The sequence below is a fragment of the Cololabis saira genome, chromosome 7, assembly GCF_033807715.1.
Source record: "Cololabis saira isolate AMF1-May2022 chromosome 7, fColSai1.1, whole genome shotgun sequence".
NCBI lineage: Eukaryota > Metazoa > Chordata > Actinopteri > Beloniformes > Belonidae > Cololabis > Cololabis saira.
The window spans coordinates 30,056,503-30,078,610 of record NC_084593.1 but is presented as its reverse complement, the minus strand read 5'-3'; the positions used below and the strand labels follow the sequence as shown (position 1 = coordinate 30,078,610).

The 22,108-nt window shown below is 39.1% G+C and overlaps 1 protein-coding gene across 3 annotated transcripts; it reads left to right on the top strand.

Annotated features, from left to right (window-relative positions):
* The first annotated feature begins 438 nt into the window (after positions 1–438).
* lnx2b (ligand of numb-protein X 2b) lies at positions 439–21,386 on the top strand. Of its 3 annotated transcripts, XM_061725526.1 has the most exons (11): positions 445–503; positions 636–694; positions 8,844–9,439; positions 10,431–10,624; positions 12,690–12,889; positions 13,996–14,418; positions 16,079–16,207; positions 18,435–18,609; positions 19,391–19,634; positions 19,713–19,871; positions 19,973–21,386. In XM_061725526.1, the coding sequence occupies exons 3-11, from the start codon at positions 9,027–9,029 to the stop codon at positions 20,106–20,108; spliced, it is 2,073 nt and encodes a 690-aa protein (XP_061581510.1). In that variant the 5' UTR covers positions 445–503; positions 636–694; positions 8,844–9,026; the 3' UTR covers positions 20,109–21,386. The 3 variants fall into 3 exon arrangements, with proteins under 3 accessions (XP_061581512.1, XP_061581510.1, XP_061581511.1); XM_061725528.1 differs by having other exon boundaries at positions 439–694; positions 10,431–10,615; XM_061725527.1 differs by lacking the exons at positions 445–503; positions 636–694 and adding an exon at positions 7,798–7,904.
* The last annotated feature ends 722 nt before the right edge of the window (positions 21,387–22,108 follow it).

Below are 22,108 nucleotides of genomic sequence, written 5' to 3'. Positions count from 1 at the left end.
TATTTGTTTTATTTGTTTTCTTTTATTTTTGCTTTTTCTTAAATTATAATACAGGTATTCTTTGCACAAACTTGTATTACTTGATGCACAAACATGCTGTAAGGAGAAATAATGTTAATAAAAAAAAACATTAAAAAAAAACAATGACAATAAAGTGAACAAAATTACAAATATTATAACAGTTCTGTGGCTGAAAGTGACTCAACCCCCAGCTTTTGAAATTAATTTGGATAAACTGAGACAGGTTTCCTGGGCGGGTCCTACTAACTAAAGCCTTTGGAGTGTGGAGCTCCTCTGTAAACGGGATAATATTATTACATTTATGGTTCCGCGTTACACTAACGCAGAGCCTACGGCGTAGGGAACGCGTCGCCGCGTACCCTACGCCGTAGTCTCTGCGTCGATGTAACGCGGAACCATAAATCCGGCTTTATGAGCGGTGGGGAAACAGCGTGTGGGTTGTGCGCACACCTGCGCGGACGGACGTCCTCCTGCTCACATAGGTGTGTTTGCTCGACACCGGGGAAGCCGGAGCTCCACCTGAGACGGCTGTGCGGGAGGAACAATGACACGGCGGGGGAATGTGGACGGGTGGAGTTTGAAAAGCCGTTTTTAAAGGTGTTTCTATTATCCAGGGGCTCGTGGTCCGTGCTAGCGAGGCGCTAGCCGCTTCCGGGAAACAACCTTCACACAGGTAAGACAAGTTTCGGTGTCGACTCCGGAAAATACTGCTCGCCTCTGTGAACGAGCGCCATGATACGACTTTCCTGCTCGTAGCGAAGGCATTGTCGGCGGTAAGGTGTTTCGGTGAGGTACGAGCGGTCACCTATTGCCTGGAAAGTGAGTTTGTGTTGTCCAGGTGTGCGGCAGCAGGAGGTGAAGCCGTGTCGTCACGACCCTACCTGCTCACTAACCAGCTGCTGTCTCTGCCCTTTTATTGCCTTTTCTGTCATCTGGATCTGTCACGGTGGCGGAGAGATCAGGAGCACTGGCTTGTCAAAGGGGGACAGTGAGTTATTTATGGTAGCAAACAACCAAATACATCCTGGCAGGAGGGAAAACTTATTGCAAATGCCCTCGTGTCTGAACTGAGTGGCTTTTCAAGTATAAAATATTAACTTTGTGGAGGGCAACGCTTGGTACTATATTTATTTTAGGGAAGTCTGTACCTGAGCTTCATGAGAGCGGGTTTCTTTTATCTTATATAAAATAAAGATGAATGGTACTTGTGACTGCCAGGCACTGTTCATATTAACTCTTTACCCGGACAAATACAGCAAATGTTTCAGGAAAGACAGGGGAGATATGAATTAAGGGAACCAATTAATTTTAAATTACAGTCATGTAGAACTACAAGCAAAACATTTTGCATTTCAAACAGTGGTGTGAGGCTATGGAACAGTCTGAGTAAGGAGCTGAAACAATGTCCAAACATCTACAGGTTCAAAAGCAAAAACAAAGAAATGATTTTTGCCAAATACAGAGAAGAGAAGACATGAGGTAGTGATTGTGTGGGGATTCAGCATAATGTACGTATATAAAATTGTATATATAATTATTATATTGTTTATGATAAGGTATGTGTGTATATATATGTTGTGTGTGTATGTGTGTGTGTATATATATATATATATATATATATATATATATATTGTATATGTATATCATTATTATTATTTTTTTTTTTATTTTTTCAAGCGAAATGGAAATAGAAACAAAGGGTAAGACCCAATAAGTTTTTTACTTCCTCCTACCCCTTTTCGGGCATGAAGGTTTATTTCCCTTTTGATTTTGTTTAATGACTGTTTATTTGTATTCTTTTTTGTTTTGTTAAAAAAAAATTTTTTTTGTATGCTTGAAATAGATTTCAATCAAATATTTGTTTATACCAGATATGAGATCACAATATGAGCAGTAAAGATTGTTATACGTATACCAGAAGAATAGAGAAATGTGTTCATATTCTCAAAATGGCAAGAATAAAGTTTGTCCTGGCTGAGACACTTGATACTTCATGAGAAAGTCTAGTTCAAAACTCCTGGAAGTCCTCACAGGACCTTCCCAGTACAGCACACGTACAAAAACAACGACACAGCAACCGGACCGTGACAATGGCAGTTTTTGAGTTGATGAAGGAGAAGCGGCATACGCCCCCTAGTTCAGTGGAAAAGCTGGGATGATGTTTATGCTTTTTCACATTATTCATGCCCACCTCAAATTTTTAACCAATCACATAACAGTTCTTGGACACCACACAAAAAACAGTTCTAGTCAGATGATGTGTCAAGAGCAGGCAGCAAAAACACCCAAATCAAGTCCGTGAGAAGCAGGGGCGGTGTCTTTTTTTTTTTTTATTCTCGCAGTCCTGGTAGCAAGAACATATTTCTCTGTTCTTGTGGGGTATGTAGAGGCATTTTCTATTTTGAGTGTGTGTCTGCGACTGAAGCTTAAGTCCCACATGACGGGGAACAGCAGTGTCACATCAGCCACTGTGAATCTCCTCCATTTTAGTCAGTGATGCTGGTCGCACAGGATGTAACATGATTTTGAAATGTCTCTGAAGTGTCTGCTCTAGAGATAGGCGTCAAGTCTATTTTGGCGCTGGACCACTGCTAAACCGCGCCAACTTACTCACAGCCGATCAGGCTGGCAAGAAGTTAAATGTGAGAATGGCATAGAAAATCAGGCTCTGACTCATACATAGACATTATGTCAACCTGTGGAAGCTGTGGATAAACAATTCTGTGTTTAAAAAAAAAAAAAAAAAGATATTTTAACCATGTAGATTAGATTTAGTTGTAACATGATTTTTAAGCCTTTGGGTAAACTCGTAACCAGACAAATCCAACCAAGTTGGTGGTGCTTGTAAACATTCTGCTTTTTGAAGTCCATTGAAACATTATTGGATTTGAGGTTGCTCTGAAACCTGGCATTGCAGGACACTTGGCTATAAACACTGTAGTTCCTCTGTACAACAAACTTGCTACGGTAGGACATTTTGGGATTGCTGAATGGCTACGGTCCATCCAATGTCAGTCATGAAAGAGTGAAAAAGAACCCATCCGTATTTGTAAAAATTACCGCAAGGTAAATCCCTGTTTATGTGTTTTACATAAGAAATCTGAACAAATGGGAAGATTTCTTTGTGATATATCTCAAGTTTGGATCGGAGATTGGTCAGACCTGTTCTAATATTGGGGCCAATACTGATGTATTCAACTGTCAACTGTTATCAGAATAACAAACCCCATCAAAAAAAATGGAGAAAAAGATGTTTCTATAGTACTTGCATTGCAAAAATGTGATTTTAATTACAGCAAACACCAATCCTCATTTAATATCAGTGTCAGTTATTAGAAAATATAAACATACAGTCATCACTAGGTGTACGAGGTGTGTCTCATACGGTGAGTAATGAGTGTCTCAAAATTAGATTAGGTCTGCTAAAATTGTGCAACTAAACGAAGCATCTGATGGGAACTAATGCCATTCACAAGATTCTGTAAATCATATTTGACAAAATGTCCCCAGGCTTTATACAGCCTTCATTGCTTGGTGGATAAATACATAGGGATTTAAACTGTTTTATGTTATCAGCTTAGACAGATAAGTCAGATTGTGACTTGCATGGAGATGAGGTCACATTAATGAGTAAACAATTGTTAAGTCTTGGTATTTATAAAAAGTTAAAGTTTTTCTTCTACATGTGTCTTATTATTGAACACGATAGAAGATGGGAAGGAATTCACTGAAATGGGTCCCATTGTTTGTTTACGACTGTGTAATCACATCACTAATCTTTTAAAAGAAACCGTTTTGCACTGGAGTTGCAAAATAAGTTCACTTTACTCATTTCCTTCAGATAACGGCACCTTTTGATCTGACCAAAATTTTCCACCTTTTGTGCAACTTCTGCAGTGGATGTTGCATGTAACTGGAGAATATAGTTAAAGTTTTTAAAGTTGAATTGTTAAACATCAACAAATGCTGAGTGTTTTTAAAAGTCACCAAGTTCTATCCAGTTTGGAAATACCAGATTTATAATGTTAAACCATCAACTTCCTGGGTGTGTTTTTCAAGCTGTTATGAGGGCATATATTAATGTTTTCGAAATGAAGTTAGTTGCAAATCACTCCCTCAAAAAAAAAATAATAATACAAATATATGCTATATATATATATATTGGTTTATATTGCACAACAGTGTATATTAACCCACACTGTGATCTTTTCCTATTCATGTTTTTGGTGCCTCAAGCTAATCAAAGTGGTGTGAGAGAAAATTAAACCCAAGTTCAAAGATTAAAAAATCCCTCACTGATTCTTGGATGGCTGGATTTGTCCGAGGTGTTTCCTTACAAAGCAAATATTGGTGATTGCATGTGGAGCAGAGCACTTTGCGTCTTGTTACTATAGCAGATGCATGATATTCACACTGTCAAAATAGGTGGAATTCTATTGTAAATGGGACAGGTAGAGAAACCCTCAACAACCCATAAGTATTGTGTAACTAATGCAGACTACCACTAACTGCATTCTGCACCTGTGAGAAGGAGAGACTGAGTTTGAGCAGCTTGGGGTTTCTCAGAGAAATGAGCAATGCCTATTTATTTCTAGACATACACAAATAACAATTTGTAGACAACAGTCATCTGTCAAATTACAGCCATGCATGACAAAACACTTGCATGCAACATCTTGTCTAAGGTGACTTAAAGAATCTAACATCTGAGGCAAACCAAAGCATATATTTTTACATATCAATTACTTGGCTCAACACATTTTCATCCCACACACCACTAAGGTTGTTTATGTATTTCTTAAATGATAATGTGATTGTAAGAGCCTTATGATTGAGAATTATTCAGTGCTGGATCTGAGTAGGCATCTGAATAGCTTTCCGTGTCATGAGGAGTAGTTATTTCCATTAGTAATACCAGACACACGCGTCTTCCTCATTGTTTGGATAAATTACCATCTAAGACTGGCCTCACCTGTATTCATTGAGGCCGTGGCAGCAGTGCATGTGACTCACTCATATCAGCCATCAAAGCAAGGGATTCGATCCTGCTTTGAAGAAATGCCACCTCCGGTAATCTCCTAGGAGACTGGAGAACACTGTTGGGCCACACATATTTCCCTTGAAAGCTTATGCTATCACATGATTGCAAGTCTTTTCATATGGAAGTGCTCCCTTATGGAGGCTGGTTGTATTGACTATAATGTGCTGTTCATCATAATTTACCCTGCCTTTTGCCTCGTTGTTTTTTCTAAAGATTCGTTCTTGGTAATTTTGTTTATTTTTTTTGCTTTCATGTACATTTCATCTGATAAGTCAAAACCTTCAATAAGAAAAGTTGGCCTTATGATGAAATAATGAATTATGTTTTTATAGAAAAATAATGGTGCCTGTATTAGTGTTCAATTACATTTTGGCATTTGGTGCTACAAGAGTGGGCATGGTTTACCTTTTCTTTAACAGAAAAGCAAAGTCATACAGCACAAAGCGGTGATTTGAAAACGGGCACACCTCACTGTGGAGAAGGGTGGAGTTTAGGGGTCACTCCACTTTCTAAAGACAGTGGCTGAAAAGAAAACTGTAAACTCATGCCCTAACGCTGTAATCCTGTGGTATTTTGACCGAAGCATGTTGCCTAATTGTAAAAAAAAAAAAAATTAAATAAAAGGGCATGCCACTTTTAAATGATGAGATAAGACGATTAAATGTTCAACGTTTTTGCTTAAAACACAACATTGAAAGGTTTTATTATCAAAATGAGTTCTGTTCAATACGTGCAATTCGAGAACCGCAAAACATCATGGGGAGAGCTGCACAGGGGTTTTTTGCAGACCTGGGCGTTTCTGGTCTCATCTCAAAAATTGAAGAGATGAAAAATGGTTTACTAATCAACATGGCTGTCAGAAAATCAAGGAGAGTTAAATGGCATTTGAAAGGGATTATATACTTGTGGGGAGAAAAAAACAAGAGTTTGTGGATTTTGTTGTGGCTGATTTGTTAAACATCTACTGAAAAAAAAACAGCAAAGATTCAAATCAGAAAGCTATCTATTGAAAAATTGCAACAACTCATGTAACTATGTTGCGTCTACTACAGCATGGCCTTTTTAATAGTGTCTCCAACTCACACAAAGGCTCCTAAGAAAGAGGAGCACCTGCTTTTATTTCATGTTGTATCCCTGGGAAATATGGTGCAACAGGGCTGTGGTTTAGTTTGGAGATGAAAAGCGTTGATTCGTATCTGATCTGATGGCTTCAGGGTCAGAAAACCTCATACACGGTAAGCCAGGCAATGCCTGCCCTTGCTAGGTTTGCTGCATGCCATTCGTGTGAAGCAGTCTTCTTGTTTTTAATAAGGGAATGTGTTGAGTCTAGTCAAATAATTTTGGGGCTTTTCTCAGAGCACAACTGCATATCTCCAATATTAAAATGAAAATGAGTAACTTTTTGCTATGAAGAGTTAGAATAATTTGGTGGGTGTAAAATTTTTAAACGTAAAATTTGATAAGTGACTGGGCTGCCGTAGTGCTTTTTCCCCCACATCATTGTACTGTGTTTTTCTATGATTTTCACATTCTTGCACTCACTTGGTGGTGTGATTTCAATATAAATGAAACACAGGCTTGTTTCTACTGTGCTTCTCTCTTCTCTTGGCACTTTTCCACTAGTACCTACTCAGCTTGGCTTGACTCAACTTGGCCTAGTTTCTTTTCCATTACAATTCAGCACCTGGAGCAGAAGTAGGCGGCTTGGATCGAAGCTGCTGTGATGTATTTGATTGTGTGATCTAAACTAAGAAGACAACAACACTAAAGATGTAGAACCTGGAGGAGATGAAATATGTGATATCAATTTAAAAAATGAGAGTGAGAGAAGCTCGAAGCGGCGACGTTTTTTTATATTTTTTTAGTTTGTCTCGGCTGAAAAGTCCGTTGGTAGCCGCGAGCAGCTATGAAGTGACAGAGCTCCTGGTGGATCATGTCGTTCGTTATTGCCCCATCTAGATCCCTTTTTAATTCTCTCCTCAGCCACCAGGTTTATTTTGAACATCTGCACCTCAGAGTTGGATCACGCAACAGACTTTTGTGCTGCCTTGGCCTGTCGAATAAAATCAACAAGAAACCGCTGTCAGAGTTGCTTTTTTGCTGATGTCACATCCTGACTCAGACGTCTGACTCCAACCCCCCGACCAATCGGTGGCCTGTAGTGTGATGACGTCAGATACAGCCCGACTCAGCCGCTTACAACCTCGACAGAGTAGCTACAGAAAAACTATCTACTCGGCACGGTTGGACCCCTATTGGGAAAGCGCCAAACCGAGTGGAGGCGAGCCGGGCTGAGTAGGTAGTAGTGGAAAAGTGCCATCTATGTGCTACAGGATCCATGACCCCTATCTATTACAGGAATCGGTATTGCCTGTGGAAAAGAAACGAAAAGGAGAAGGCTTATCTGTATGCATATGGAAAGTTGTGTGCACAAATTTGTAACTGGGCCTTTAGTATTTGCAATCAATCGTTCATCTACTGACAGTCTTTCACCTGAGGTAGTGCAAGATCAGCAGTCTTAGTTTGCACACAGATGCACACATACATAGTCATTGGCACTAACAGAGGCAGAAGGTACATTTCTCTTGTCCTATCATTCTGGGTAGCAACTCCCCCCTCTCCCACAACCACCACCACCCACCGGTAGGGTTGCAGCTCATACACATCCAGACCAGTGCACAGAAATATGTGCATATACACACACAGAGTCTCACACACAGGCATTATTCTGATGGTGTGTTACCGCTGGGGAGGTAGGGCTCCGGTTTCATTCAGGCGGCTGCTCGACTCTCGTGTTTGCGTGCAAGTAGCTGCTGGCTGCTTGACAACAAAGATATCTCTGGTGAGTTGCTTCTATAACACTGAGAGTTAAGCAGTCTTCTTTTTTTTCCAATTTTTTGGATTGGGGTCACAGAGATGAGGGGGCTGAAGGATGTGACTTCATTGTGATGGCTTTTATTTCATATTCTGCTGTGTGAAAGAGAATATCCTCCTATACCCCCTCCATGTGCTCAGGACAAGGTTGTGCTTCTCAAGGTGGTTACTAGGTTGTTTTTTTAATAGTATTTGAGAGGCATGACTAAGCCTCTTAAGAGTTCAAGGTTTTATGAAATTATGACACATCATCACACAACAAATTTAGATAATGGTGATGAGTATTTCAAAAGTACTGACTGACCTGAAAGTTTACTGTTTGTTGTCCTCTAATTCCCTCCACATTAGGGGATGAAATCTCACAAGTTCTCTTTGTTTTTTGGGGGGAGTTTTTTTGTTTGTTTTTTTTTCGTGATGGTACTTTCTTCAAGACATTTCCGTCGAGTATGTGTCCACAAGTTTCTCTGCAGAATGCATTCCTAATCAGTTCTCTCTCCATGAGACAGAGTCTAAAGGAGATTAGGAGCCGCACAAAGGCATGGAGACCACTGCCGCTCGGGTGCTGAAAGGTCATTAGTCAAGGGTTTTGCATTTCTGCTTAGTTAATTCAGAATTCTTTGACTCACGTAGTGCGATTCCCTTGTTCCTTACATAAGCAGCGCTTTCACTTTAGTCTGCTTTCTTCCACCTCATTTCAGATAGTTTAGAGGCTTTCTGTAAAAAGCATGGGATCGGATGAGATGAGAATTCCTTTTGTCCCTCAGGAAACTTGCTGAGAGGAAGCAGCTGTAGCTTGCTGCCATATTGCTGCTGTTTTGTGGATTTGTGACTTCCTGTGGGGCTGGCCAGTATGCATAGGAACAGTCAGACTACTACCATGGACCTTATTATGTTTCTCTCTCCGCAGAAAATCCAGATGAAGACTGGAAGATGGCATTGCTGACTGAAGATCCTTATTTCACTTTTTAAGCACGTTCGGCATTAGAAAAATACAGGCATAGCCTTCTGGAAAATACTGGCTTAAGTTTTTGGAGAAAAGAGGACACTGTTCTTTTTCTGACAGAAACTTTGGACTGAACTCCTGCAAACAATGGCTACAACGGAAACCAAAGTTGCTAGCAACAGCAGCAGCAGCACTGCAGGTCTGTCATGGGCACGTGTGTGTAAAGAGTGTGGACAGCAGCACGAGGGTCAGGACACTCACCTCTACGAGTACCAGGATGAGGTGGATGATGAGCTGGTTTGCCACATCTGCCTACAACCCCTACTCAAACCTATGGATACTCCATGTGGACACACTTATTGCTTTCATTGCCTCAGCAACTTTTTGAAAGACCAGGACTTCTGTCCCGTGGACCGACGGCGTTTACAGTTGCATCAGTGCCGTCCCTCTAGCCTGCTGGTAAGGAACCTGCTGGACAAGTTGACTGTGATGTGTCCCCACTATGAAGAGTGCCAGCAGCAGTTGCAGCGATGTGAACTGCAGCCTCACCTTCACAACAGGTAAGGATCTCTGTGGGGCGCTGCAAGTCTGCCAAAACAGTTTTAGTCAAGAAAATATGATTTGGTCTTTAACTTTCCACATTTAAAATGATGAGCAGCGGGTTATCATATGTCAAGTTCACACATTAAGATTTTCCGTCCATATTTTCACAATTTTCAATGAGTGAATTTGTATTTTGTTAGGTTCACCTGTATGTTGAAGATGTTAAAAAGAAAGTACCCCCTCTCTCAAGTCTTGAGTTTCACTGGTCAGGTCTTACTTTAAAAATCAAATGTTCTCAATTTAAAATAAATATATAAAAAATATTTACTGTCAAATATTTTTCAATTAGTTTGTCTATGTAACAGAAAAGAGTAGAAGTGGAGAATATGACTAATTTGAGATTTTATTTAGTAATAATCTCTATGTGACTTAAACCTGGCATAAAATATTAAACATTGCATCAAATTTCAAGTGTAGAGGTCTTACTGTGTCTTACACTGTCATCAACACTTTGTCTCCTCGTGTTGTTTTTCTATTGCCGACACACAGGCTTGTACCAGGCTCAAGATAAGGTGCTGGTCATATTTCCCATGGCCTGTGTGGTGCTAATCACCCCTGTGGTCAGATGTGACGCAGTTAGATGTGAGAGGTTGCCCTGCTGCAACTTCTCTGTGCAAATAATGAGAATACAAAGTTCAGGCACGAGCAGCGGTCACAGCGCTGTCTCCAACTGACTTAATCAGACTCAATCTGTCACACCAGACACCCTGCATTGCAGTGAAAATGTCTTCTCATCTGCATAGTGCTTTGCTTTTCATCTCTTTGTCATCTCAAAATACACTCATCCAGTTTTGATCCCTCCTGCTTTGTTTTCATCCATTACCAAACCACATTGCCTTATGACACATTTAGCACAGCCTTTTTGTTTATTTATAGTTTGATATTCACTTATTGTTTCTAAAAATAAAATCATTGTTCTCTGGTCTTCCTATTTCTGTCTTTCCTCAGATGTCCTGTTTTTAGAAGGCTGAGGGAAGAAGCGGAGAAGAGGAAGAGGCCATCGTGGAATGAATTAAAAGGACGCAAGTGTGATGGCGAGATGTCTGGAGATGCTAAACACTCAGCAACGCTGGGTCGAAATCACACCCGGGATCAGCCTGAGCCTGGTCTGATTAATCCAGCGTATGAGGAAAGTGAGGATGGTATGAAGTAATTTCATCATCCCAATAGCAATGCAAAAGCCACACACTCCTACAAATCAGTTTCTTGTCCAAACATGATATTTAATAAGATCTCATCGTCTTCAGAATGTGTTGCAACAGGAGGTTTGTGTGTTAAACTGACTATGAATAATGCATGTTGAGGGATCCAGGTGTAATGGAAAAGGCTTCTTTACTGGTGAGATTGTCAAGACATACAAAGGAATTGCTCGTTTTAGCCTCAAGGGTTTGATTTTGTCTAACACTAGTGAATCATCATTTTTGCTGTAGGAAAATGTACAAGTTCACAGATGTTTTAACCAGCCAGTTTTGGTATGTTAATAATTTTTAAAGCAACTCATCTGCACCATGAGTCAAAGTCCGCTGGAACACAGTTGCCTAGATGCGGATAAAAACTGTCCACCTAGAGGTTTTCTTGTCATGCCGTTATCATCCCCGCTTAGATTAAATTTGTTGCTGTTGGCTGGTAAGACCGAAAAGGGAGTAGCACTATCGGTAACAGTGCTGAGGAGTTTGCGCAAGCATGTGAATAATTATGTGGACAGTGTGAGGGGAGAGGGAATTGTTGAAGAGCACAAAAATGGTCTTACTGTGATTATTAAGAGTTGAGATCTACTATACTCTTGTGTCGCATAAGTTAGTTCTCTGTGTATGGGAATTACCCATAAAATGCTACCATAACTTTAAGGTTATTACATAAGCATGCCTAAGATTTAATCAGCAATGTTCTAAAGAACAGTCGTAGATGCTTGGGTCAGATTTTTATTTTATTTATTTTTCTACTTCTTACAGTGACAATGCACTAATTTGGCTATTTGCTGTGAACATGTGATATCCATCACTGAAAACAAGCTAAATATAAACCAGATTATGTAACTGCTTTGAGTTGAGGTGAAATGGGAAGTGAGTGTGCATGAATAGCAGCCAGTGCTGGACAGTAAACAGAGGTTTAGCACACTGCTGTGCAGTATTGACATTCAAGCAGTACTGTAGTATCGGTTGAATGTCAATGATTCAAACATTGTAGGACTGTTGGACTCAGTCGAATAAAATACTTGATAGTCTTATTTTTCTCCTTTAGAAACATGTTTTATTTATATATATATATATATATATATATATATATATATATATATATATATATAAAGAAAGAAAGATACTGTTGTAATTTTTACATCATATTTGAATCCAAATATTTGTTGTGAAATGTCTTGTCTGCACTGACATGAAACATGTTCAGTCTACTGACAGTTTGGAGATAGCAATCTCTGAGATATATTTCCAACCTGGGAAACTACACAGCTCAAGATGTTCAAACATGCAGTGAATCCAACATTTTTAAACATTGACAGGGACTTGTCATCCATCCATATTCTTACAGTTTTGTCCATTATTTCTAATTATCTCTGGCGTTCTTTGATAATAATAACATATGTAATTTCTGAAAAACAAACCCTGAGTCTGTTGTTTTGGTTCCTGTGTCTTCCTCTTTGACTTTATAAGCTAAATTTTTCACATTGGAGGACTTTAGCCAACCTTTTGAAACCTCAGCCTTTCATAATTAGCATGTTGCATTTTTTTGTGGAATTTAGCAACCTAAAATAATAGTTAACTGTCTTGCATTGGTAATAGACTGAGTTCAACAAGTCAGGAACTCTGCGTTCCTGCCTTGTACATACTGTATGAATGCAGGAGAAGCAGTTTAGTTATCCTGTGTTGGCTCAAATTACCGGGATTCTGAATATAAAAATTCCACGGCTAACGGCTTTATCTATTAAGAAGAACAGCCACTCTGACACTGAGACGATGTTTCTGTCTATAACGTGAATCATTTTGCAACTGATTTATTTTTTTCTTCAGTAATTTTTATCTTTAAACTGCCTTTCTTTTTTTTTTTGAGAGAGAAGTTTTCCAATAAGGTTTTTTTTTTTTTTTTTATTTTTAATAAAACAATTATGGTAATTCTTTGTCGTGTGGAAAATATTCACCAAAATCGCCTTACACATATAATATTTTTTTAAATTTCTGCTCTTGTCCTCTATTTCAGACAACACCCCCCTGAGGTCTAGTTTGGTGGCCGAGGCCAATGTGGTGCAACTGTCCAGAGATGAACCAGAGGAGGAGCTGGGCCTTCGCATTGTGGGAGGGAAAGACACACCGCTTGGAAACATAGTCATCCAGGAGATTATTCGGGACTCAATAGCAGCTCATGATGGCAGACTGGCCCCAGGGGATCATATCTTGGAGGTGAAATAGTAGAAAAGGCTAGGATTATATTTCCTAAGAAGTCAAGTCTCTCCTTCATTAAGCTTATTCCGGATGGAAGCATAGCGTGCCACGGTTTTGCATATAAACCTTGAAGCTGCATTCTTATAGTATTGTAAACACAGGCTTTCTCCTGGGAATGGGGAAAGTAGATATTCAAGATAAACACGTTTAAGTTCCATGGTAACAAGGTGTGGTTACCAGCACAAATGCGTCATGTGAGAGGTAGCAAATTATCTGGTTGCTGTCACTGACCTCATTGACTGACTCAACTACACTTTGCATTGAGAGGGTTTGAGAAGCAAATATGACGTTTTTTGTAAGTCTCAGTATTTTTTATTTTGGATCATTATGTATTTAGACCTAATTTTTGGTTTTGATCTTGATCATTACTAAATTGTCTTGGCGTTTACACAGAGAACAGTGGAAGTACGGAATACATACAGTGCTTATGAAGTAGTAATCTCCACTGTTCCTGCAGCGTCCCCCTCCTTGGACCTCTAACCTTCAGTCGTCCTGGAATGTGTTGCTGCTGTAAACTGAACTAATAGACTTCAGCTAAAGTATCTCTTTTGAAATATAGCTTCTCCTCTAAACCCAGTTGATTCCAACCCCTGTTTATAAAAAAAAAAAAGAGGCAACAAACTTGTGAGCCAACAGCACATTTTTTCAGGATGTGGAACACTAGCTGCAGGTTTTGTTGTGAATGTAGGAGATATGGTCACTAAGCTCCTAAACTCAACATTTCTCTCCCAAGTTTTTATTTTTTGTGATAGTTTGTAGCTGACTTGTAGCTAAGATTTTTTTTATTAAAGTTACAAGGAAAGAACGACAAGATAGATTGATAAGCAAATTCAGATACTACAGTCAGATACAAAGATTATATAAACTTGCACCAAATGATAACACAATTATCCTTCGGGATAATATATTAATGTCAGTGTTATACGTTATCTAAAAAAGTCTTTCTCTAAAGTACTGTCCAATACACCTTCAGTATTTTGTTTGTTTGCTTGCCCTTCCAGTGATAGTTTTTTTTTGTTTGTTTTTTTGTGTGTTTTTTTTGTCCCGTGGTGTAATGTTTCCAGGTGAATGACATCAGTTTGGCATCAGTTCCCCATGCCCAGGCCATTGGAGTCCTGCGGCAGTCTTCAGTTGTCAGGCTCACTGTCATGCAGGAGAAAGGTTTCAAATTAAGGGATCAACGGTCTGATCATCACCCTTCCGCTTCAGCTGCCTCACAGCCCTCCCACGGTCCCCATGGCAACACTTCATCTAATCACAGCTACAGCCCAGTCCTGCATGTGACCCTGATGAAGAGTCACCGCACAGAGCCACTCGGCATCAAACTCATTCGCAAGTCTGATGAGAGTGGAGTTTTTATTCTGGACTTGCTGTCTGGTGGCTTGGCAGCCAAAGATGGAAAACTGCGGAACAATGATAAAGTGTTGGCTATCAATGGCCAAGACCTGCGGCATGGTACACCTGAGAGTGCTGCACAGATCATACAGGTAGAGGTCCAAAGACATTATTAAGTGGGTGTTATCGCTTTAATGATCAGGGCTAAACCTCTTGACTGATGATTTCTTTTTCTTTTTCAAAAAATGGCATATGTTTAAATTTTCCCTGTTCATTTATTTGCATCTATGCTCCTATTGGTGTTAAATTGATATCTGCTTGGAACACCATGATTTTCCTTTGAATTATAACTGTCAAAAATATGTAATTTTTTACTACATGATAATTGTCATCATTGAAAGTTATTATATAGATTGATTTAATTGCAGTATCTACAGAAAAAGCTCTTATGCATGCCTTGTCTTCTTGTTTGACATAATAATTGCAGTTATAATACAAGTGTGAAGTGGAGTAGAGTTAAAGAATTTGTAGAAATGATGAACAAAACTCGCCACAAGATCAAAGAAAAAGAAAGCTTAGGAGAATCTTTACAAGTGTATTACTAAATGAAAGAAAGACCGGGCTCAATCATGGCACATTTTTGGCAATAATTATTCTCATCACATCGTTAAATCCTCAACCCTCTAGCAAGTCTTATCATCCTTTTTTTTTTTTTCTTTTTGTTTAAATGTAGGACTTGGCAAAATGACCAGAAATAATACCTCTGTGAGCCAGTACTTGGCTCAAGATGTTTGACATCTCTGAAGTTAATTCTAAAAAACAAAACATGAAGACCTTGTCTGCAACAGTAAGGAGAAAACTGTTTCCCAGTGCCTTTAAACAGGGTAGCAACCAGTCATACCAATTCCTTGTATCTTGGAGTTTCAGATGCTTATAAATGAAATCGCAAAGTTTTTTTTGTTTTTTTATAATTATGATAAATTTCATAATTCCTAATTGTAATAGTTGTATAGTTATGTGCTTTCACTACTTATTTATGCTAGTGCAATCATTGATTTACATATATTATACATTTGGGTTTCTAAAAAGCCTTACATTTCTTTTGTCCTGTTTTTCAAGCCATCTAGGGAAGAAGACAAAAAGACAATTCAAAAAATTGACTTTCCAAAAGTTGAGAAGCTGCTTCTTAGTCTGCTCTAATTGATTTGTTTTCTACCATCTGTAGTCTGATTTTTACATAAACAATGGAATACAGCTACAATACAGATTCAGTTTTCCATTACATAAGTGACCTACGCTACACCAGATGCTGCTTTGCTCTCCAGAGCACAGTGCGCTTGAAAAGGCCTCGACCTCAACACAAATCTGACCAGATTAAACTCTCAGCAGCATAAATACAAGTTTAATAACATTCTACCAGAGACAAAATGCTGGTGACATGATGTTGTAGACAGGTCAAGGCATCAACAAATCCTACAAACTATCATTACAGTGTACAATGGACTGATAATGCTACAGACACCTCAGCAAGCAGCATTTATATAAACTGTCTTAAATAGATTTCACATTTTGTTAAATGGATAATGAATGATAATAATATAATAATAATAATAATAATAATAATCAATTTTATTTATATAGCGCTTATAATAATGTCCTGACATTTTTATGAACAACAGGTAGCAAAAGGATCAAAAGTTCAGAAATTACGTGGTACAAAACTTCAGTTCAAATGTCAGAAAGAGATCATAAAGTTTTCAACAGTTTTATAATTTCTAAAAAATTGTTTTACTTTTCTCCTGTGTGTTTTAGTCCAGTGAGGTGCGTGTGAACTTTGTGGTAATGAGACCTGCGGAAACCCTGGAGGAAGGAGGAAGCAGCAGAGCAGCCAGGAAAGCACCTGAGCCACAGTATTTCAGGCGTCAGTCCACCTACATGAAGGTAATGTGGAATACTGCTTCTCATTCATATGTTCAAAGTTTTGGGACAAATTTGTCCGCATGTCGGGGGTCTTTTCTTGAATGCCAACTTCTGAAGAACACCACACCCACCACTTTCACTCCAATATTTTTTTATTTTTTGTAACTGTCATCTAAATGGTCATCTTTTGTAGTGTGGGGATATTTGTTTACATCCAGCAAAAGTGGATTTTTATTATTCTTTTTATTTTTTTTATTTTTTGTACGTATATATATATATATATATATATATATTACATACACCACACACACACACGCAGTTTCAGTTTTATTGTGAGCCCCTGGCAGAATTCTTAGGTTTTGCGCAGGCACGTTTTGAGATGTTTGTGTGAGTGAGTGTAGCAGCCGTAAATATTTCTGTCCTAATTCTTATTGTCAGTCCAAGCAATGAGATCTCTGGTCGCATTTGACTAAGTTTTTCAACACTTAGCTGTTGTTCTTTGTATTTTTCCCCTGCTATTAAGAAAACAACCCTCTGCTTCCTGTTCTCACTGTCATGCATGTGGCCACTACAGTTGTTGGTCATGTTATGTTTATGTAATATTTGCTAGGGGATCATGTTCTGGGTCTCTGGAAAGCGCCTAGAGACAACTTCTGTTCTGATAGACGCTATATAAAATAAAATAAAAATTGAATTTAATGTGATGGACATTTTCAGGTTTGGCACAATTGAATCCAATAATTTCTGCAACAGTCCCAAAAGCTAACTTGTGACATATCTCTAAATAGAGATGCGTTTTTTCCTCAGTACTACCTCTGCTTGGTTGTACCATAAACTGTCACGAAGAACAGCAAGTTGGGGGTGCGAAGCTTTGAGAGCAGACACCTGCATTGGTGAGCGTAGATGAAAGCTCTTCTCCGGGGCCTTCCTTTGTCCTGATCAAAAGGCCTGGGGTGCTGCTCACTGTGCCGCTACGGGGCCACTGTCTTGTTGTTTTTTTTGGTTGTTTCTTTGGAAGGCAGAGGATCAAAGCTGGTAACAGTTAGCTTTTGCCTGCAGAGTCGAGGCTTTTCGTCTTTCTGTGTGTGGAGGGGGGCAGTTCCCTGCTGTGGAGAGGAAGAACCTCCACCTCCCCCGAGCTTCCCTTATGACAGTTTACAGACTCCAGAGAGCAACAAGGAGGCTGGTTGAAGTTGTCATTTTCCACACATCTTTTACACTACAAGAGTTGTGTGTTGATCCTCACACGTTGCCTCCACCCATACCTCTCAGCTCCATCTCAAATGTTTCACATTTGTTTCTACAAGTGGTTCTCAGAGGGATCAATTAGGTCAAAGGATTCTGGAGGTGCTTAGATTAGATCTGTGTAAAGACCCCACAGACTCGGATGTGTTTTGTATGTTGATATAAGATAAAGAATATATAGGCAAAATAATATTTTTATATCCATAGTAGTGCAGTTACATGATGAAAAAATAAACTATCTTTATAGTTATGCCTGGTGTACACTATTCTGGTGAGTTTGACCCTGAGACAGAAACATTTTTGATCCGCTCCAGTTTTAGTTTTTAAATGTGTCTGCTGCAGTCTCATGTTTATTTGTTTATTTAAAAAGGATCCCCATTAGTCTTCACCATGGGAAGACTATTCTTCCTGGGGTCCACACATAGACATACAAACAAACAATAATACAACTCAAAAAGGGTGAAAACAACACTGAAAGGATTCAGAAACGGCACACATTTGCTTCACGATTTCCGTCTTCTTGGTCACTGAATCACCAAGTCCATATGATTATTATGTAAAGTTAAACCGATGAGCCTTAACGATCAGGTAGACAACTACATGGACCCTTGACAGCAAGTTCTGCTTAGTTTGTTGTCTTTGGTATGGGCTGTTATCGAGCTAATGTCTTCATTTGATAATACTGCCTACAGTAATGCTGCTGACATGTGCAGGAGGAAAGCCTTTCTAAGAGTAATCCACAACAACGATTACTCCAGGGCATAGATGGACATGTGATTTGTATTTATGGTGGTGTGTGGATGTCGAGACTGAAACACTAATGTGGCCACGGATCAATTCTGTTTTAATCATCGTTTAAAAAACCAAACCACTTTGATAAGGACACGTCCACAGTCCTATGAAGATTTGAGCAACATGGTGATTGAGGCCAGCCTCTTTTACCCATTGATTTATTGATGGGTAACTTGTGTATTGATACTGATAAATCTCATTCTTCATATAGGACCCCCCTGGTGGGTTTTCCTGTCAAGAAAAGACTGTGAGTCTGAAGAAGGAGCCTCGGCTTTCTCTGGGTATCACCATTGCTGGGGGGAGGGATTGTCGCAGCCGGCTGCCCGTTTACATCACCAGTGTGCAGCCTGTTGGCTGTTTGCACCGAGATGGCACCATCAAAGCAGGTAAAAAGTTTCATCTGACCTTTTATAGAAATCTTTACTTGTTTTTGTATCGTTGGTCTCCTATTCCCACACAAAGAACTAGAAGTTTTTTTTGTCCATCTTTAAATATTGTAAGCACAACGCACCACAGCTGCACATTTTTGTTGGTTGATGATGTTTTTATTGCTGCAGTTCTGACACGTTCAGAGTGACGAGTACTGAAAATATGAAAAGGTCTGAGCGTATCTATTTATCGTCATAACGTGTAACAGCTAAGCATTGGCAGGGCGTTCAGACTTGACAGAAACATTTCCTTGTGATGACAAAGCTGTGGTTGTTGTAGGATATCATTAGTCCACACCTTCTTCTTCCTTGCAGCTCGTCTCCACCTCCTATGACATAATGCATGATACTGCTAAAGCCAGAGCTTTTAGCTCGGATGGATCGTACAGTCATGTCTCCAGATTTAAAAAAATAGTTTTAATACCTGGTAACCACTTCCTGTTAAGCTTTCCGGTGGTTTCCTATGTGGGTGTTACATGGTATTACATGTGTGCGCTGTCATCTTGTGTGCTGCTGTGACCAAGACACACTGTATCTAACCTGAGTCCAGAATGGAGAACTATTCTAGAGAGACACAAACAATTTAGATAGATTTAAAGTTATTTTTATCAATTTAGCATTTGACTTGGGTTAATGTCAAATGAAGCATTAAAATGTTTATTTTAATAAAAGATTTGACATTCCTGAATGAATTATAAACTGAAATACTCTCTAAGTCAACATGACCTGTGCTCTCCAGGTGATGTTCTGCTGAGCATCAATGGTGTGGATTTGACCCAGCTGACCTACAGTGAGGCCGTTTCCGTGCTGAAGGCTCAGACGGCTCAGTCCCAGGTCGTACTGCGTGTCATCCAGACGCTCTCTGAAAACTTGGAGGAAGACACCGAAGCTGGCAACAAGGACGAAGAGGAGCGCATGGACGACCCGGCGAATGACTGCCTTAACTGGACACCACTGTGGACTCACTGGTTGGGTTTACCAAGGTAGAGCAAACCTCCTCATTTCTGTTCCCCTGCTTTACCTGGTTTTTAAGTTCGGTCTGACTTTGACCTTGTCTTTAGCCACCTGCACTGGTGCCGGGACATTGTCCTACAGAAGACCAACAACGAGAGCTGGGGCTTCAGTATCGTGGGCGGCTACGAGGAGAGTCATGGACAACAGCCCTTCTTCATTAAAACCATCGTGCCTGGAACACCTGCGCACTTTGACGGACGTCTCAAGTAAGTTGAAACCTGTTTGACTCCAATATTACGTCATCGGGTCCTGATATCTTTTTTTTTCGCCTCCAGTACAGAATGTTAATGGTCTTTGTTCCGTCCAGGTGCGGTGATGAGATTGTGGCAGTGAATGGAGCCACAACTGTGGGAATGAACAACTCATCTCTCATCCCAATGCTCAAGCTTCAGAAGAATAAAGTTACACTGACTGTGGTGTCCTGGCCAGGCAGTCTAGTGTAGCAGTACGTACTTACCCATTCCTTATCTTAGTTGTCGCATGAACACACACACAGTTGCCCTCTCCGGTCAGGACGATGGCCTTTCCAAGTGAAACTCATGTTGTCACACTTTGCTTACTTTTTTGATTTGTTTGAGCAGAGCGTGTTCGTTAGAACCCTCTCATGAACAGTGTTTTTACATTTATGATCAGTCACGGTCAGGTGTACTCACAGAGCACTTGGTGGTAATATCAGGTTGCATAAATGATGACAATCAACAAATTATATTTAAAATTCAAACTGGAAGGATTGTTATTTTTCTTCTTGATTCTGTTTGAAGCGATTATGTATATTTACCATATCAATATCATAGCAGTTAGTAAACATTTGATTCAAGTGATTTCCTTGTAATAGTGCACAAAGATAATATATACTATACATTACAGTTCAACTGAGGTATTATTGATGACCACATGAAATGTTTGTTGACTATAAAACTAAACCACTTAATTAGTCACGTTTAAACCAATTTGAAAGGACTGCACTTTTAAAACATTACATAAAGGGATGACACCTTAACGACAATTCAAGTAAGCTTAATTTAGTTTAAAAATAAATCAATCAAAGACTACAGTAGATTTCAACAATAAAACATTTACAGGGAGGTGTTGTACAGAAAGGGAGGTTCACTGCAAAAGGTCAAAACTTGGATGACTAGTTGTGGCCATGACGTAAATGACCTGACCAGACCTGAATAAAGCTGCATTTGCAGGAGTTTATCGCACACATTCAGAAACAGAAGATAAACGTGGACTTTCTGTCGCTAAAATGTGAACTAATCCCAAGAAACTAAATGAAAACTGCTGATAATTCCAGAGTGAGATGTTTGGCACACTGAGATTTTCTTTTCTAATGTTTTTAATTTTGTTTTTACTCAGATATATGTCCCCATATCAGTGCTCTATATATATTTTCTAAATGTTACAATGGTTCATTTTGAGTGACTTTTAATAATTGTGCCGAGTAGATATCGAAGGACAGACCAGAATGTATAAATTGCCTTAAATTGTCTCTGTACCAAAAAATGAGTTTTTGTCATAGTGTAAATAGTGTTTATAGGAATTTCACAGAGAATGGCAATGTTCTGAAAATGTATCAACACATTCCTTGTGGCCTTGCTTGTATCCTTTTTGATGCAAAACTTACTGAGAAAGTCAGTGGCTGTGAAATATGCAGCAGTTTATGTTTGAATTAACCCATCGTCTGTTTTCATTATGGTCAATAAAATCACTTCAAATCATGTTATTTTGTTTATTTGGGCTCTGCCTGAACTCTGGGGCATCACTGGTAGTACATGAAGTCCGGACAGTTTTTGAGTGATCCCAATATTAAGAATTGAGAAGTAAGTTACAAAGTACATGTGACTGGACCTCTACAAGCAGACGAAGGTCAGAGGGGTTTATAAGTGGACTAGTACTCCTTGAGGAAAACAAATGCATTTAAAAAACCATCAATCTAACTATGATACTGCATGACAGTTTATCAGCCTGTTCAGTCTGACCCCTTGTGGACAGAAGTAAAGACGCTTTTATAGAGTTCAGATTTTTCTCGTTTTGAAATGTGTACATGAAATTAACCAGCTCCTGATCTGGACTGATGATTCGGGTGATTTAAAATAAATGACACAACAGTGTGCACTGTGTGACATTTATCAAAGAAAATTTTAAATAATGTCAGCGATGAGTAAAATATGAAAAGCCACACGAACGAAAAAATGTTCTGCAATCTGAATCAGAAAAATATTAATTGCAAAAATATTAAGTATCTCAAAATAACTATTTATTCAGACTGGTGCATATTAAAGTGTTACGATATGAAGCAGCAATTACAGAAATACCAGGGCAGCCTTTGTCATATAACCAGCCACTAACGCACAAAACAGTTGAGCATTGAAATAATTTATAGCACATTTTATATTTTAAAAAATTATGTCTGCAACTTTAACTATCAAATAAGTATACC